We start from the raw sequence: 17666 nt of genomic DNA, 5'->3' as shown, positions 1-17666 counted from the left end.
CCTGCACAGTAGAGCAGACCAACTGGGCCTGGCTATTTACGTTAGAGCCCATCGAAAAGTGATACTGCGCCGCCGCACACCCCCAAATCTTCAGATCCAGAGGCTTCTGGAGTGATAAGATAACACTCTCACTTTGAAAACTTATCACTACACATTACTAAGGCAAGTGAAGTGAACTGGCACTTAAAATACAGATAGATGTGTGGTGATAAGTTTTCACTTGCCTTTATCACTAGCATAATTTTACTGAATTGTGGCCAATATCTGCATTCAGCAGTGATCAAAATATTGTATTTGGAGTTTGGAACTCTTTTTTTCTGTTGGGGTTTTTAAAACAGTGTTCTACGTATTGACATATTTTTACTATGAATTGTCCAGTCAGTTGTACAGTAGCAAGGCTATATCAGGTATATAGAAATTTTCCTTTTTCCGACATGGACAGCCTTTATAAAGGAGGAACATTTCTGAAGAGTGTCTTCCTCAGCCACTATGGGTGTAGCTGGTAGTCGGCCCTCCATGCTTTGCATTCAAATTTAGAGACCCTGCTGCTGGCTCTGCTGGGGACTGTTCTGTCTAATGCACACCATGCAATTTCCTGTCAGATCTACAAGTTTAATCGATAACTTCCTGCACGTCAGATCTGCTCCTGATCGAGAACGGGATCGATTTGCAGATCATTACTGCACAAAGTCAATCCCATTCTCGATTGGGAGCAGATCAGACATGACGGAAATGATTGATTTGACCCACTGAATTGATGGGAAATTGCATGGTGTGTACCAGGCATTAAGTCATAAGGAGACAATCCTGCTGGGAATAACACGAGTCGACCCCGTGGCTCGATTAGCCGCCGGATTGACTCCCGCCGCCGTCCGGATCGATTCCCGCTCGGCCCCGCGGGCGTTTCTTATCAGTCGCCCGATTCCCCGCTATTGTCCGTCCGCGGGGAATCGATCCGCGCGGTTATCGGACCTGTAGGATATTATCAATCGAGTCATCAGCGCCTCGATTGATAAGGGGGAAACCTACCGTGTATCCCAAGCATAAGTCAGGACATGTGATGTCCTCCTATCATGTGAGCAGGCTTATGCTATCCTGTAAGTGCCTTTCTTCTACAAAGGCCTCAATTCACTAAGCTTAACTCCTGTCTTTAATAACTCTTCCGAGCTGTTTTACAGTTATCACCATGGTGATATCATTGTGATAACTGTAAAACAGCTCAGAAGAGTTAATAAAGACAGGAGTTAACCTTAGTGAATTGAGGCCATTAATGTGTTCTTTTATATAAAGTCTGAATTCAGTTTTCAGTTTTCCTCACTTAGTAAAAACTGGTCATCTGAACCATTCAAAAGCTTTACTTTCCTCTGCTTGTTCTCCCAGTCAGAATAATGCTCTTAAAGAGAAACTGTAGTGAAAATAATGTACAAAATTACTTTTTTTTTAAATCTTACAATATTCATTTATAGATTATTTAGTCAGTGTTTGCCCATTGTAAAATCTTTCCTCTCCCTGATTTGCATTCTAAAGTGTATCACATGGTGACATCATCTTTAGTCCTGTAAGGTGATCTCTACGGAATGTTTGTTTACGGAGAGTGCTATGCACAGAGGGAAATACTGCTTGCTTGGCAGTTTGTTCCCCACAATGCAATGTGGTTCCATGGCCCTGACATCACACTGTGGGAGGTGCTTCACCTCAATGAGCTTGATGCATCAAACAGCTGTAAATGTACCGTGGACACAGAGCACGGGTTGCTATTAGCGCGCGCGCACAGCATGCGGTCCTGTGGTTGTAGCGACGCGCTGTAGCAATATATTTACCATAGAAGCAGCTGCGCTAGTGGAGTACCACGGTCACGCTACGAGTGCATCACATGGTACTTAGGAGCGCATGCTACACACACAGGACAGCGCACCGATAGTAACCCGCACTGTGTGTCCAAGGTACATTCACCGCTGTTATGCATCAAGCCCATTATCAGCCACTAAGATTTCCCTCGTGATCTATTGGAAAAAAGGTAACGTTTTCTCGTGGGAAAGGGGGTATCGTCTACTGATTGGGATGAAGTTCAATCAAGGGTTAAAGTTCCTCTTTAAAGCCCATTGCCAGGCGTGTATCTAAATAAAGCACTGGGCCGCTTAGAAGCAGTTTGCCTCATTCATCCATGCACCAAGTGAACAAGCCATTCAAGATCCTGTTTTAAAATTTGGTCATGAAGAAATTGTTTGATGGGTTTTCTAGTAACGTTATCCAGTGCCTGAAATGCATTTTGATGGGCTAAACAGACATGATCACAGCTGTAACGCTAATAATGTATCAAGTGTCATACTTGTCCATCTTGTCTGTGTTTTGCCTCCAGGTGGTCATCTCTTTCCTCCAGCGCAGATTCTCCTGACTGCCAAACGCACTGCCTGACGGGCTTCTCTCTGCGGAGTTAGAGAGAAAAGACTCAGTACAAGGAAAGGAACAGGCAAAGCAGAATTACCTCACAAAAGATTACTTTTAAGGAAACCAAGCACCACTTTTCTTTTCCTGGTTTCTAATAGCTGCAGGAGCTGCAATATGTTCATCCCCGCCACTTCTTGCTGCCCATTATGTATCCAGGAGAAGGTGTAAAGATAGCATCTGTGACTTCTGTAAACTCTTTAAAGCATGGTGTTTTATCTGCCCCACGCCCACGCTTGTGTTTGATGTCTGCTAATGTGTGCAATAAAAGAATTACATCAGTCCTTATATCTTATATGCCTGAAACCTCTGCAGGTTGACAGTCCTCGAAAGTAGGGCAATAAACACCTCTGCTAAACTTTTAAATGTAAAAAAAAAAAAGGTAATTTTTTTTTTATTAATGAGTCACACTGTTGGCAAGCATATTTAATGTGCTATTCAGATGGCCTGGGTGCTAAAAATGCTGCTGGTTTCCCTTGAAGGTATTGATAGATCTCCCATATCTTCCCTAGTTCTAAGTAGAGTAAGTACTGTCCCTTAGAGGAGCTCACAACATAATTCTACTTTTGTCATAGTCTTATGACCCTATTATATTATGGTGTACAGGCAGTCCCCGGCTAAAAAACAAAATAGGCACCGTAGGTTTATTCTTAACCTGAATCTATCCATAAGTCGAAACATTGTTCCACCTTTATGTCCCTGTGTGCCTCCAGTGTCCCCCTCTGTGCCACATCTGCCCCCCACCCCCATGTCACCTCTGTACCTCTAGATAATGTACTGGTTAAGGGCACCGCCTTTGACATGGGAGACCAGGGTTCTAATCCTGGCTAGGGTCAGCACCTATTTAGTAAGGCGTTCAAGGCAAGACTCCCTAACAACTGCAGGGTGGCCTCTTGAGCACATCCCAGCAGGTGCAGCTCTTCAGTGCTTTTAGTCCAACAAGAGAAAAGCGCTATATAAATGTTTGGATTGGATTATTACCCCGTGCCCTCAGCAAAATGCAATTTTACCAGTTTTTAAAAACATTTTTACATTGCATTTTTTCAAATCATTTTTTGTCAAAAATCAGCACTTACTGAAAACATTTTTTTGACTTGTTCCCATAGAATCAAATTTAAAATTTTCAGGCCATTTGTATCAGCGGGTCATTCGTAAGTCGGGTGTTCATAAGTGCTGGACTACCTGTATTTATATAGCACTGACACTTTACAGAGTACATAGTAATGTCACTGACTGTCCCTCACAGGAGCTCACAATCTAATCCCTACCACAGTCACAGCCTAATGGCTCAACCAAAGTCTAAGGGCAATTTTTTGGGGGGAGCCAATTAGAGTATTTTTGGGATGTGGGATGAAACTGTAATGTCAGGAGGAAACACACGCAAATATGAGAAACACACACAAACCCCATGCATATTGTGTAAATACTCGACCTGGGACTCTAGCATGGCATGAGAGAATGTTACCAGAGTATGTCACTGCCCCATTTGGTATCCATTTCTATATTATGCAAATAACTGGGCAGAAAAGTACACCAAAACATTAAATACTCGGGTTCACGTCCAAATAAAATATTAATTTATGATACAAAAATATATCAAAATATTATTGAGTGTGAGGAATTAATATCTAAAATTTTCAAAACTGGGAAATGACTCTGGGTCTTATAATACACATCTGATCTCTACTGCATAGCCAAATGCATGAGTTCAGATTTGATTTTTGGTTTTTTTATGCATCTGGGGGGAAAAAAAAAACAAGACAGAGGTTAAGGTCTGAGCTGCCTTACTTACCAGAGAGTGCTGGCTATTCTTTCATAGACACTGTCTGATCAGCAAGTAGAGTGGACTGGATTAGTTGCTAGCACTCAGCCCCTGCTAGCACTGATGGGTAGTAGACTGTACACCTGCCTTTGGCTATGACACTGGGGTTGAAGATTTTGGCAGGTGAGTGTTTGCACTGGGCACAGGCACAAAAGAGATCAAACACTGGCATCGAAGGTACAGGCAGTGGATTGAGTGAAGCCAAAATGAAGATACGAAAGGCACCGGTTAAAGCCCGTGCAGACTGACTGGGATCCGATCCCTCGGGCAACATCGCTGGGTCAGAGTTTACAGATACGTGTCAGCTGTAGACACATTCTGTTGCTATGTCTGAAGATTTGGGGGGGTGGGGGCGAGCAGCGTGGACAAAGCCATGGTTCCTCGCTTGGCTGAGTTGATCCGCCGGGCTGTTCGCTAACCAAGCAGCGGATGTTTGTTGGGGCCTGCTATACACACGCCGGATGATTGGCTGAGGCAGTCGTTATCAACCGCCTCAGTCTTGCATGTGTACGCAGCTTTAGAGTTAGGCTTCAATAAAGAAGGTTAGAGTTAATTGGCTGACTGCAATTATTAATTAGGGAAATCGGTTGAGGGCCGCTAAGGGTGCGTACACACATAGAATTACTGATGCCTGGAGGGATCGGGGCTCGATCCCTTGGGTGACAGTTCAGGGCTAAGTGCTGTACAAACATGATGCCAGCCTACACAAAAGGATAAAGATTTCAGGCAATAAAGGCAAATGTTTTAAAAAGTGAAATGTCTTCTGTGATGCCAACAGTATACAGTACTAGCAAAAAATAACTTTTTTACATGATAGATATCGCGACAGCTGTCAAACTAAGATCTTTCTCTTTAGGACTGCCCTGCTGCTTCTCTAAGCACCCCCAAAACACCCAAAAACTCCATATCCAGGCACATCACCTTAAGTGTATGCGTTTCACCAATACATGCGGCCCGCCGACCCCGAGGTCGGCAAAAACTAAACTAGCTGGCGGCGGGGGACTGGAGCAGCAGTGAGTGGCTAGGAGGGCACAGGATGGCTGCATGGGGCTGGTAGAAGCCCCAGGAAAGTGAAACTTTTTTTTTTTTTGCCTGACAATTCCTTTAAGTTAGGACATTTAAATAAGTTACGAGGGAGGTGCTAAAGGGACTGTGGCCAACAAAACCGCACAGTCCGATAACCCTTTGCACATTCGCATGCAAATGCTTTCATACTAATCAATCATGCAGTAATCACTGCTATCCCTGCAACTAAGTTAAAAGCTGGTGTCTCGGTTACAAAAGAATACAGTCTCTTACATAGTCACCTACACCACGCAGAGGTACCCGAGTATCTGTATGTGTTCTAACTCTGGCCATGTAATGTGCATAATGCAAACATGCCAGCATTCAGTGCATCAAACCTATCTAAAGATTCATTTGGAAAACAAATTCTGCCTACAGCCTCTAATAACATGATTGACTCCATTCTCTGCTATGTTGGCCACAGGTCATGTGACATCCTCATAGGTTTATGCACATACCAAGAAAGGTGTTTTAACTCAAAATCACAAGGTTACTTGGTAATGCTGATTTGAGTCATATGACCCAATTTGGATTGAATATGGATTGATTCTAATTTGTTGGCTAGGCAAGAGTTTAAAGTGGGATAAAACGCTGACATGGGATAAAACTCTGACATAACATTCAGTAAAAAAAAAATATCCCTACTTTTTTTTTTTTTATTACCCACACAGTTACCATATTTGCTTTTGTGCACAAGTTATGTTGTCTGTTTTCACAAATCACAAGGTCCCAAAGTACAGATTATCTGCTGTAAAAGCTGCCATTGCATTCTATTACATAGCTGCTGTATTTATATATTTAAATCTATCTAGTGATCACTTCTCAACTGCATACATACTAGAAGCAGAGACAGCTCAGTTTCAGCACTTTGCTAATGTTTACTAAATATATATATGACAGACGAAACAATGTTATCGCCTCTTTGGATGCGGCCAGAAGCTGCCCACTGAGGCAAAGGAGCTTTCCACTGAAGAACTAAGTTCTGTGTTTAACTGTTCAAATGCTGTTCTGCTACATTTTTTGTGGTATCAGGTTTAAGGTTGTAAATAATCTTTTAGAGCAGAGAATAAATGCTGAGTTTCATACAACTTTATCTTCAGGATCTAAAGGTGGAGTGTTGCATACTAGCACAAAATGTATCTTCAAAAAAACAAACAAAACAAAAACCCTTAGGGCTCGTTTCCACTAGTGCGGTGCGAATCGCCGGGATTCCACTGCTGACGAAATCGCATGCGGATGCGATTCCGCGTGCGTTTTTTGCCGCGATTTCACATAGGCAGGGTATATGCGAATTTAACCATGTCACTGCCTGGTTCAGTTTAGATTACTTTTGGTGCGAATTCGCGGCAAAAAATGCATGTGCGATTTCCCCTATTAAAAAAAAACATTGCCTGCGAATCGCCTGCATTCCACACGCAGGCGAATTCTGCAGGCTCTACCGTGCAGAAAAATCCTGCACAGAAAAACGCACCAAAAAACTGACAAGTGGAAACAGGGCCATCCACTTGTATTGGTTATGCGAATCTGCATGCAGGAAACGCATGCGGATTCGCTCTAGTGGAAACGGGCCCTTAAACACAAAGCAAATTTATGAGCATTCATACATGTTCTGAAATATTGAAATGAAATGGAGATACCATCTCTTAGCCTTGTACTTTACTCCCAAATCCCACTAAATGAAAGTTCTGAATCCAACTCCAGTCAATAAATAACAAAGAGTTGCAGTTAAAGGGTCATGTGCTACTGGCTGATGGGACAACCCATGTAAGGTCAGGCCAACTGGCTCTTGGGAGAGAGTGTAAATAAACATCTTTAAATAAAAAGGACTTTAATTCCAGTTTTGCAGGATCACAGCCACAATACACACAGGAGACAGGGTTGGTCTAGACAGACCTACCAAGCTGACCTCTGCTTCTCCTGACCATCTCCTGTCTGGCTCCAATGCTCCCCAATATGGCTTCCTCCAGCTTGGCACGCATGTCTTTTGATTTCTTGAATGTTAAGCTGTTCATCCGTTCAAAGGCTCTCTTCCCCTGGAAAATAGAACCACAACCATAAAGGACTTGTTCTGCTTATCCATGTGATGCTGACATGTAATCCAAGAAAATAAGTAAATACATAAACTGCGCAACAAAAAGGGTTGTAACATAGCAGAATCCAGAGGAAACCCGTAAGGCTGAGGTCCTACTGGACATGGTAAGCTCTGATACTTTGCATCTACTCTAATGCGTCTGCAGCGATCGTCATTCACCTGTCCTGATGCTGATTCAGCCCAGAGGCCAGCAGGAGCATGGGGCTCTCCGTAGGTCGATTAGGCTAAGTCTCCCTAGCAACAGGGAGAATTTTCATTGGTCCACTATGAACCAATGACAATTCTCTCTGTTGCTGAGGAATCCCATTGATCTTTTGCAGCCCAATGGGGATCCCCATGCTTCTTTCCAGTGTACAGGAAGTGATCAGCGGCGGGGACGCGGTCCCGCTTACTGCAATGGATATCACGGATCCATTGCAGAGTGACAAGTGTGAACAGCTCCGATTTATAAAAACGGAGCCGTTCACTGTACATTTAGCGGTGAGCTGCAAATAGGGAAAAAAAGGCCATTCTCCCCCCAAGTGGGAACACAGCCTAACTGTGGTCAAATTACCTTTGTGATAGTAAGGATGAGATTGTACATAACTCGCAAAGAACTGTTGTTGTTTAGGTCAGGTGCTTATCTACAAACCATGCCCCTCTCCCCCAATGATGCCCCATAACAAGTGTGGCCACCATGCCCATGTCCATTCCCTCTGCCTCCGTATGTGCAGCATACCACTCCCCTTTTCCCACCAGTGCAGCTACCAAACTACTCCTGATAACAAATGTGGCCACCATGCCTATGTCCATTCCCTCTGCCTCCGTATGTACAGCATACCACTCCCCTTTCCCCACAAGTGCATCTACCACACTACTCCTGATAACAAGTGTGGCCACCATGCCTATGTCCATTCCATCTGCCTCCGTATGTGCAGCATACCACTCCCCTTTCCCCACAAGTGCATCTACCACACTACTCCTGATGACAAATGTGGCCACCATACCTATATCCATTCCCTCTGCCTCCATATATGCAGCGTACCACTCCCCTTTCCCCACAAGTGCAGCTACCAAACTACTCCTGATAACAAGTGTGGCCACCATGCCTATGTCCATTCCCTCTGCCTCCGTATGTGCAGCATACCACTCCCCTTTCCCCACCAGTGCAGCTACCAAACTACTCCTGATAACAAGTGTGGCCACCATGCCTATGTCCATTCCATCTGCCTCCGTATGTGCAGCATACCACTCCCCTTTCCCCACAAGTGCAGCTACCACACTACTCCTGATAACAAGTGTGGCCACCATGCCTATGTCCATTCCCTCTGCCTCCGTATGTACAGCATACCACTCCCCTTTCCCCACAAGTGCATCTACCACACTACTCCTGATAACAAGTGTGGCCACCATGCCTATGTCCATTCCATCTGCCTCCGTATGTGCAGCATACCACTCCCCTTTCCCCACAAGTGCATCTACCACACTACTCCTGATGACAAATGTGGCCACCATGCCTATGTCCATTCCCTCTGCCTCCGTATATGCAGCGTACCACTCCCCTTTCCCCACAAGTGCAGCTACCAAACTACTCCTGATAACAAGTGTGGCCACCATGCCTATGTCCATTCCCTCTGCCTCCGTATGTGCAGCATACCACTCCCCTTTCCCCACCAGTGCAGCTACCAAACTACTCCTGATAACAAGTGTGGCCACCATGCCTATGTCCATTCCATCTGCCTCCGTATGTGCAGCATACCACTCCCCTTTCCCCACCAGTGCAGCTACCAAACTACTCCTGATAACAAGTGTGGCCACCATGCCTATGTCCATTCCCTCTGCCTCCGTATGTGCAGCATACCACTCCCCTTTCCCCACCAGTGCAGCTACCAAACTACTCCTGATAACAAGTGTGGCCACCATGCCTATGTCCATTCCCTCTGCCTCCGTATGTGCAGCATACCACTCCCCTTTTCCCACGAATGCAGCTACCACACTACTCCTGATAACAAATGTGGCCACCATGCCTATGTCCATTCCCTCTGCCTCCGTATGTGCAGCATACCACTCCCCTTTCCCAACAAGTGCAGCTAGCATAAGAGTGCCCATACATTCCTCGACTTTCGCCATCTATATCCGGCCGATTAGATCATAATTAACGAATCTGGCAGATATTTATACTGCAACATGGCCACCCAATTGACTGGTTTGATTGATTTCCAGTAGACACCGGTCAAAAGGATCGCATCAGACATGCTGGAAAATATCAGCCGCAAGGGCTCGATTGGCGTGTGCGTGGTGGTAACGGAATACAATTTCCTAATGACTGACACACCCAATAGACCACCGATCTGTCCCCCCAATATTTGCCAGCGTCACGTGGTACAGGCGCTCGTGGTGACAATTCAAAGAGCCGGACACCGTAGGAGGCGAGGATTCGCGCTGGCGTGACAGGTGGTAGTAAGCAGCGCTAAGACAATTGAAGTGAGAAGGATATGGAGGCTGCCGTATTTATTCCCTTTAGTCATAGACTAAAAGTAGTCCTCGGTAAGCGTACTTGTAAAAGGTACAGGCCGGTACAAAGAACATCTATCAGGCCCTAGGCAATGTAACTGTGGGTACATGTAAGAGTGATGTGCAGGTACTCTGCAGGGGAATGAGGAGATTCTTCCTCTATTACACATTCTTCATGTACAATCTGAACCAGGTTTATGGGTGATAGACAACACCTCTGTGTTCAATGTGCACAACATTCTCAGAGGATTCCCTGCAGCTCTGTGGAAAGTGCATATGTAGAGTATAGTACTACTGTGTACCAAAGTAAACCTGAGACAGATGAAATTAAAGTTTTATACATACCTGGGGCTTCTTCCAGCCCCCTTCAGGCTAATCAGTCCCTCACTGTCCTCCTCCACCACCTGGATCTTCTGCTATGAGTCCAGGTACTTGAGCCAGTCTGGCGTAGTGCGCATGCACACACTCCACCGCCGGGAGCATACTACACCTGCGCAGCACTGTTGCGCAGGTGCAGAACGCTCCTGGCTGTGGAAGCGGCATGCCGCCGGACTGCGCTGACTGGCTGAATTACAAGGACTCATAGCAGAAGATCCAGGTGGTGGAGGTGGACAGCGAGGGACTGATTAGCCTGAAGGGGGCTGGAAGAAGCCCCAGGTATGTATAAAACTTTTCTTTTCATCCTTCTCAGGTACCATTTAATTCGTAGTCACCAAACCAAATTTTAACAACATATCAAATTATTTGATTTCATGAGCAAAGAGAGTGCGTACATCAGAATCAACGCAGAATTATTTCCATCTCATTGACCATCTCTATTAGTGACACGGCTACACATCAGGCTTTATACTTACAGCATAGATGTTATTTCGTATATATAAGAGATTCCTGTGTACACATCATATATACAGTCACAATCAGATGTGTATATGAAGCAGCGCAAGTAACTAATTTTGATTGGTTTATTTCATTTTTGTGGACTAAGCACAGCTATTACTGTATGTATAAATTATTTATGATGACTTATCTGAGAAATAGAACATTTTATCATATTTTCTATTTTAATTACAGTTTAAATTCATTAGGAGTCTGAGTCGGTGCATTTTTTCCCGACTCCAACTCCAGGCACCCAAAATTGCCACGACTCAGACTCTACAGCCCTGATAATTTCAGCATCATTTCATTTCCAAAATTATCGACTTGCCTTATACTCAAAGCAGGACACACAGAGGAAGAGAAGGTCAAGCAGGCGGTTCAGCTGCAGGATGGACAGGTCTGTAAACCACTTCTGGAGGACAATATCATCTGCATTCTTCAGCACCCAGAGGACGCAGATCAGCAGGCTACGGCTGGACTCTGCAGAGAATGTGGAATGCTGCCTGCTTGGCTGAAAACAAGAACAAACGGCAGAAAAACTGAATTAAAGTGAGAAACAAAAAATTCTACTATACAGATCAGTAACACTAGATGTGTTATTCTGTGGGCTGGGTTACAGTTTAATTTCATTAATCTTCAGGATCTATAGGTGTACAAGGCTGATGTGTGAACAAAAATACTCCTCTGACATCTCTGGTCTCCTCTGTGATGATCTGTATGGCTGGATCGCTGCTTCTCAACAGCTACTTGTTCAGTGTAGTAACTTCAAATAAAGAACCAGCAGCATTAAAGCAATGCTGAAACGAGCTGCAAAAAATAAGATACTCACCTATAGAGAGGAAAGGCTCTGAATCACATAGAGGCTACCCCCGGTTCTCTCTCTGTCCCCTCATTCCACCACTGTCCCCCGTTTAATGTCGGTGCCTTCAGAACTTCTCAACAGGCTTTGGAGAGCACTCATGCCCTCTGAGTGTTCCCGAAAGACAGATGCATCAATACTGCACATGCTTGAGTCCAGACTCCCGCATGCAGAATACGGATCCGCCCATCTTTGCAAGTACTTGTAGACACAGGTACTTCCAAAGGATGTCCAAGGAGGGCGAAGAGGTATTCAAGTAAGCTGGTCGAAGAACTTTACCGGAGCCCGGCAGTGGAACGAGGGATAGAGAGAGGAATGGAAAGGCTCTATGAGAGCCAGCCGGGTATATGATTTTTAGCATTTAAAGCTCTTTACTTGTCTACCCTCCCCTCTCTCTATAGAACTGATCACACTGCTCCACTGCGGCAGCAGGTAGTACCTTCATCTTGGTAAGATTGTCCAATGATTGATACGTGTTGCCAGGGGGCGTAACTACAACTCACAGGGCCCCCAGCAAAACTTTGATGGGGCTTCCTTAATGTTCACAAACCTTCCCTTGCCTCCCTTGATTACCCACACAACATGGGAGTTTATCATACAAGAGTCATAACACAAGTGTGGCCATCAGGATCTTCACACCCATGACATGTGTAGCCACAAAAACACCTGATCTGAAGTATCAGATAAAGGGAAGATTAATAGGTGGGGCCCCTCCACATCTCTGGGCCCCGTGCAGTCTCAGAAGTTGCTCCCCCTGATTGCACCCCTGCATGTTGCCAAAAACATGACAGTTATCTGACACTTTTTCTTGCTTTTTTCAAAAAAATACCACTAACCATTCATAATTAAAGGTATCCAGGACTTATATTACTTCACTTCTTACATATCAAATCACATGTAGGGTCACATCTGGAATATGGAATACAGTTCTGGTCACCAAACTACAGAAAGGACATCATTATACTAAGACAGGTACAAAGACTGGCAACTAAATTTATCAGGGGGATGGAATGTCTCACTTAGAAAGGCTGGACAAACTGGGTTTACTTAGCTTGGAAAAAAAGACAGGGATGACCTGACTAACATGTATAAATACATCAGAGGGCAACACAAAAGCTTGGCAGATGAGCTTTTTGTCTCTAGACTTGTACAATGGACAAGGGGACATGATCTGCATATGGAGGAAGAAAGGTTTTGCCATCTATTTAAAGGAGCCATCAGGCTAAAATTCAAAAAGCTTTACTCACCTGGGGCTTTCTCCAGTCCCTTGCAGCCGACTGTTCCACGCTGTCACCTCCGTTCCCTGCCACTGTCCCGCTCTCTCCGCTCGGTATTCAGGCCGACCGCAGGATCAGTCTTACTGTGGCTGCGTGAAGTGCCACTGTCAATCATTGCCACGTGGGCCGCGGCAAACTGCGCAGGCGCAGAACTACTGCGCAGCCGCAGGTCCGCTTTACAGGTGAGTAAAGCTTTTTTTTTTTTTTTTTTTTTTTTTTTTTTTTTTAATTTTAGCCTGACAACTCCTTTAAGAAGGGGTTCTTTACCGTAAAAGTTGTTAAAATTTGGAAGTAGTTATGAGAAATTCTATATCTGCATTTAAATGAGGTTTGGATGCTTTCCTTACACTGAAGGACATCTACGGCTATAATTACAAGTTAATTCTCAGCAAAGTTGATTCAGGGATTTTATTTGACTGCCACCTGGACCTGGGTAGGAATTTTTTCTTAACTGGCCCAAGATTTGTAACAGTATTTTTTTCCTTCCCCTAAATCTACTGGGATATGTGAGGGTGCAAGAGAGAGAGGTACCTAATGTTTACTTATCTATTTTTTTTCCCGTTGGACTTGATGGATGAATTTCTTTTTTCAGCCAAACTATTAAACTATATAGTGTAGGTAAATGCTGCTTTTTTTTGTCCAAAGACTGCATAATCATATTAAACTAAGATCAAAAGACTTTCTCAAGTTAGAAACATTTTGAAATGTCTTTTATTATTACTACACAAATTGATATAAATGTATATACCGTCTCTCTGTGTTTGGACCGCCATACACTACCTGTGATGTCAACATAAAACTGCTTGGCCTGGTTAGCTGTGGCACAGAAGTTCCGGCTATTGCCATGGCAACAGTCTGGCTGATCATATTCCCAGCCTCGCCGTCAGGGTCTTCCCCAGAAGCGCAGTTGTGCCTTCCTCGTTGGTTGTGAGATTCTGCCAAAACAGAATAATGATCTTCTAAGCATGGCATCGTTTTCAGAGGCAGCCACTTACAATGCTTCCCAGCATGAATAGATATTGTTCTTTACAAAAAAGTGTGCAAGTAAAAATCAGCATTACAAGTATTATGCAGGAAACCTTAGGACTTATTTACAGAAGTAAACGATCAGGTCAGTTATCAGCTGCACAAATTTTGTGGCGTTTTCTAGCCACACCTGCTGTTAGGCCATAAACAGAAGAATGCAAGACGTTGAACACATCCACGGTATAAAACTCCACATTTCTTGTATACATTAAAGAGTAACTGTTAGCCCAAAAAATCAAATTTAAATCTCTATTGCAATGTGTTAAATAGTTTGTAAGGGAGCCAAAAAGGCAATGCTGAAGTTAAAAAGCAATCTAATTTTTTTACTGTATGACTATCATTCAGCCTTTTCCCCAAGCTCCTAAGGAAGATGCAAGGCCGCATACCAGATACTGCAGAGCATGCCCATGTCTGCCCGACCCCCCTCTCCCCCCCCCCCAGGACCAGGTGCCGATGTCTGCCCAACCCCCTCTCCCCCCAGGACCAGGTGCCGATGTCTGTCCGCTTCCCCCCCCCCCCCCCCCAAGAGCCGATGTCTGTCCGACCCCCCAGGACCAGGTGCCGATATCTTCTCACCCCAAAAAGCTGACACGGAGAGAGAGCGGGAGCGGAGTACATCTACACACTTCCAGCGCCGCCACCGCAAGTTTGCCCTGTCACCATGCATCTCTCTCCTGCTCGTGATTCTCTCACATGTGACTCGGCGGCTGAGCTGCGGTGGCGGCGCTGGAAGTGTGTAGATGTACTCCGCTCCCGCGCTCTCTCCGTATCAGCTTTTTGGGGTGAGAAGATATCGGCACCTGGTCCTGGGGGGTCAGACAGACATCGGCTCTCGGGGGGGGGGGGGGGGGGGGCGGGGGTCAGCGGACAGACATCGGCACCTGGTCGGGGAGAGGGGGTCGGGCAGACATCGGCAACTGGTCCTGGGGGGGAGAGGGGGGTCGGGCAGACATGGGCATGCTCTGCAGTATCTGGTATGCGGCCTTGCGTCCTCCTTAAGAGCTTGGGGAAAAGGCTGAATGATAGTCATACAGTAAAAAAATTAGATTGCTTTTTAACTTCAGCATTGCCTTTTTGGCTCCCTTACAAACTATTTAACACATTGCAATAGAGATTTAAATTTGATTTTTTTGGGCTAACAGTTACTCTTTAAAAAGCACAGTAGCCAGCACAGCATCCACACATTGTAGGAAACAAACAGTGCAGAGGTTGACAGCCGTTTCAGGCTTGATGCAGAGCTACAGTGAGTAGTGTCAAACAGCCGTCGACCTCTGCACTCTGTCTCCTCCAATGTGTGGCTGCTGTGTGCTGTCTGCTAGGGATGGTCATTCAGATGCAAATAATTTCAAAATCATGCAGGATTAGGCAAATTTTGTATGCCAATTTATGCAGCTTGTAAATGGACCAAGCAATTTTTACCTCAGCAAGATCTGATTGGCTCATGTTCAAGCTGCATATATAATTTACCTAATGCTGCATCAACTCGAAATTATTTGCAACTCATTGACCATCCCTACTGGCTAAATTGATAGAGTAAAGGTGGCTGTAGAGTAAAATGACCTAATTTTACAGTAATTCAATGAACACGCTCGGTTGTACAGAAAATTTTAAAACACTTTTTTATTCATTCTGATTAATTTCCTGTTTTTTTTCCCTAAATCTATTTAAAGAGAACCCGAGGTGTGTTTGAAGAATGCTGTCAGGACACAGAAGCTGGTTCTGCATGCTATTACCAGTCTCTGTGGCTGTACTGTGTTCCCCCAGGCCCCCCCCCCGCGCTCTGCTGTCCCCCATAAATAAAACCGCCATGCTAGCGACCTGCACCTTGTCGCTAGCTGGCTGTTTACCTTAATGCTGCCATTCAGCGCCGCTCCCCCGCCACCTCTATATCACCGCCCCCCCCATTTGCGTCCCTTCCCTCCAATCAGCTTACGGAGGCGGGGAGGGAAGGGACGCAGGCGGGGAGCGGCGCTATAGAGGAGGCGGGGTGGCTGCGGTGACTGGCAGCATTAAGGTAAACAGCCAGCTAGCGACAAGGTGCATGTCCTAATAGCATTCTTCAAACCCACCTTGGGTCCTCTTTAAGTTGATCAGGAGTGGTGATATTTTCTTAAACATGTTTCAGAAAAATGAATGGTGTAGTTTATCAATTTCTTAATGTATAGACCCTAGCACTCTCAAAGTTTTCAATCGCAACACACAGCTGTAGTACAATGATCAGATTTTTCAAATGTTGCAACCAATCAGAAAAATTGTTTGTAATTCTTGAATTGAAAAGAAATTTAAAAAATTGTACCTAATGACTGGTACAACCCATGCAATTTACTGTTAGATAGACGGGTTGAATCTATTATTTCTCACAGGTCCGATCTGATTTCTGATCGTTTTTCTGATCACTTCTATACAATTGCAGTTGGCATTCAGTTTAGAGGTGGTGGGGTGAGTTCCCTGGAGGTGAGAGGTCCAGGGCTTGCTCGCACTTCCCTCTAGGTGTCGCATGGTGGTTTGGGGGCCCCAGTGAGTGAGAGAGACCTGGGGCCCCTGGGCTGTCATGTGGACCAGTGTTTGTGATTTTAAATTTTATTTTTTGCAGCTTCTACGATGCGGTTGACAGGTGAGTGGTTAGGGAGGGGACCGTGTGGGAGATGTGCCTACACGGGGCGTCCCTGTTAAACGACGCAATTCACGATTGCGTCCAACCGAAGCCTCCCACCTGAATGCTAATCTATGTAATTCCTGCTAGGTATGGTACAGCAGGCAAAGGGTGTATGACAGTGCACCTGATTGGCTGACAAGCGTCTGCTGGCCAGATAGAGGCAGGATATTGCTCTGACTGGAAGTTAGCAATTGTGTTTGTTGCAGTTGGCATTCAGTTTAGAGGTGGTGGGGTGAGTTCCCTGGAGGTGAGAGGTCCAGGGCTTGCTCGCACTTCCCTCTAGGTGTCGCATGGTGGTTTGGGGGCCCCAGTGAGTGAGAGAGACCTGGGGCCCCTGGGCTGTCATGTGGACCAGTGTTTGTGATTTCACTTCTATACAAAATCAATAAAAAAAAAAACTATTAGAAATCAGATTGGACATGTGGGAAATAAACAGGTAAAGTCTCCTGATTTAGTAATAATTATTTATTGGGGGGAGGATTCATTTTTATCCAGCTTTACAGACAAAAGAGAAGAACCGAAGTCTTCAACAGAGGGCAGCATACTACTGGGAGACAGGATATAGGGCAAGTACACAAGGATACATACACTGTATATACATTACAGTCCTTATCTTGCATATAGCAGTGTGTCAGGAGATCAGGCACTGGAGGATTCTGGGAACACACATAAGGCAATGACCTGGTAACATACCTGTGAAGTCATACAGTTGAGGGACGGTCTCCATAACGATGCCAATCAGAGGAAGGTATAGCATGGCCACGCGGGCCTTTACCTCTGGATCAGCATAGCGGGGATCCGAGTCGTGAGTAGATAGCAAGTTGTGTACCATATTGATCACTTTCTTATGCAATCCAAATAGCCTGAGAGAAGAGTTTTGAAACCGCAGTTAGTTATCACCCGCAGAGCAAATACAACTGTCTAAGTAAGCAGCAATGGATATTTAAATAACTGCATGTTCTAAAGCAAACCTGCCATGTATAGATCAGAATGCTCAGACCACTGTCTGTAACACATTATGCCTTCAAGTGTCATATATTTCTGCTGCAGACTTT

The 17666-nt window shown here is 45.0% G+C and overlaps 1 protein-coding gene across 16 annotated transcripts in view; it reads right to left on the bottom strand.

Annotated features, from left to right (window-relative positions):
• The window catches only part of DOCK7 (dedicator of cytokinesis 7), a 279505-nt gene that overhangs the window by 61387 nt on the left and 200452 nt on the right, over positions 1-17666 (bottom strand). For 11 of the 16 annotated variants that reach the window (XM_068239352.1, XM_068239337.1, XM_068239340.1 and 8 more), the window contains 5 exons: positions 17305-17474; positions 13710-13864; positions 11122-11304; positions 7230-7365; positions 2330-2426 (listed from right to left, as the gene is read on the bottom strand). In XM_068239352.1, the coding sequence (XP_068095453.1) occupies positions 2330-2426; positions 7230-7365; positions 11122-11304; positions 13710-13864; positions 17305-17474 (741 nt within the window). The remainder of the gene's footprint in view (positions 1-2329; positions 2427-7229; positions 7366-11121; positions 11305-13709; positions 13865-17304; positions 17475-17666) is intronic. The other 5 variants (XM_068239341.1, XM_068239346.1, XM_068239348.1 and 2 more) reach the window with 1 other exon arrangement.

This window comes from Hyperolius riggenbachi, chromosome 6 (assembly GCF_040937935.1).
Source record: "Hyperolius riggenbachi isolate aHypRig1 chromosome 6, aHypRig1.pri, whole genome shotgun sequence".
Classification (NCBI taxonomy): Eukaryota; Metazoa; Chordata; class Amphibia; order Anura; family Hyperoliidae; genus Hyperolius; species Hyperolius riggenbachi.
Note: the sequence above shows the minus strand (reverse complement) of the source record. Positions and strands in the feature narration are given on the sequence as shown.